General features: G+C 62.7%; 1 protein-coding gene across 1 annotated transcript; it reads left to right on the top strand.

Moving 5' to 3' along the window:
- Positions 1 to 234: 234 nt before the first annotated feature.
- ETH_00037240 (uncharacterized protein) lies at positions 235 to 765 on the top strand (the record flags this gene model as incomplete). Its single annotated transcript, XM_013375665.1, has 1 exon — positions 235 to 765. A coding segment is annotated over one exon (531 nt), but the record flags the coding sequence as incomplete, so codon positions are not given.
- Positions 766 to 868: the final 103 nt, after the last annotated feature.

Consider the following 868-nt stretch of genomic DNA (forward strand, 5'->3'; position numbering starts at 1 on the left):
GGCCAGTGCTCGGCAGTGGGCGTTGCTGCGTGGCTGCGCTCTGCTGCTGCCTTGGGGCTGTCCTTTTGCTGCTGCTGCTCCCTCTACTCCAAAGCGCTGCATGCACTCAGCAGCAAACTGCAGCAGCTGCCGCTGGGCGCGCCGCTGGTTGACGTGCTGTGGGCCCTCACTGCTGCAGGGGCCCCGTGCTCCTTCTTTGCTGCTGCTGCTGCTGCTGCTGCTGCTTCCCTCCACATGTTCGAGCCCGACGACGTCGCCCTCATCGCCTGCTGCTGCGCGCTCCAGGCCAGGGGGTACCTAGGCAGCAGCAGCAGCAGCAGCAGCAGCAGCAGGGGCTGGTTCTACGGCAAGCATGTGCTGCCAGCGGATTTCTTTAGCCGTAGCGGAGGCCTCAACGCCTACTGTCTCCTTGCTGCTGCCAAAATGGCCGACACAGGGCCAACGCCGGTGCTGGGCTCTGCTGCTGCTGCTGCTGCTGCTGCAGGGAGAGCAGCAGCAGCAGCAGCAGCAGCAGGAGAGGGCCTTGGCGGCCGCGGGGAGGAGGCAGACCCCACGGCAAAGCTGCACTACAGAGAGCAGCAAATGCAGCAGCAACTGCGGCAGCAGCTGCAGCAGCAAAGCCAAATGGGCAAAGGAGAACCTGAAGCATTAGAAATTGCCAAAGAGTTTGTTGCAGCAATTTCATGTGGCAAATACTTCGCCCCCAATGCCCTCAGCTCGAAGGGCCGCAGACTTTTCGAATTTGCAAATAATATTCTCCAGGAGGCCTTCGCAGACAAGCTGCAGCACAGGCCTGCAGCAGCAGCAGCAGCAGCAGCAGCAGCAGAGGGCAGCGGCGGCTGGGGGGGCGGGAGGGGGAAGTTTTGGG

This window comes from Eimeria tenella, genomic scaffold (genome assembly GCF_000499545.2).
Source record: "Eimeria tenella Houghton genomic scaffold, Eth_scaff2954, whole genome shotgun sequence".
Taxonomy (NCBI): domain Eukaryota; phylum Apicomplexa; class Conoidasida; order Eucoccidiorida; family Eimeriidae; genus Eimeria; species Eimeria tenella.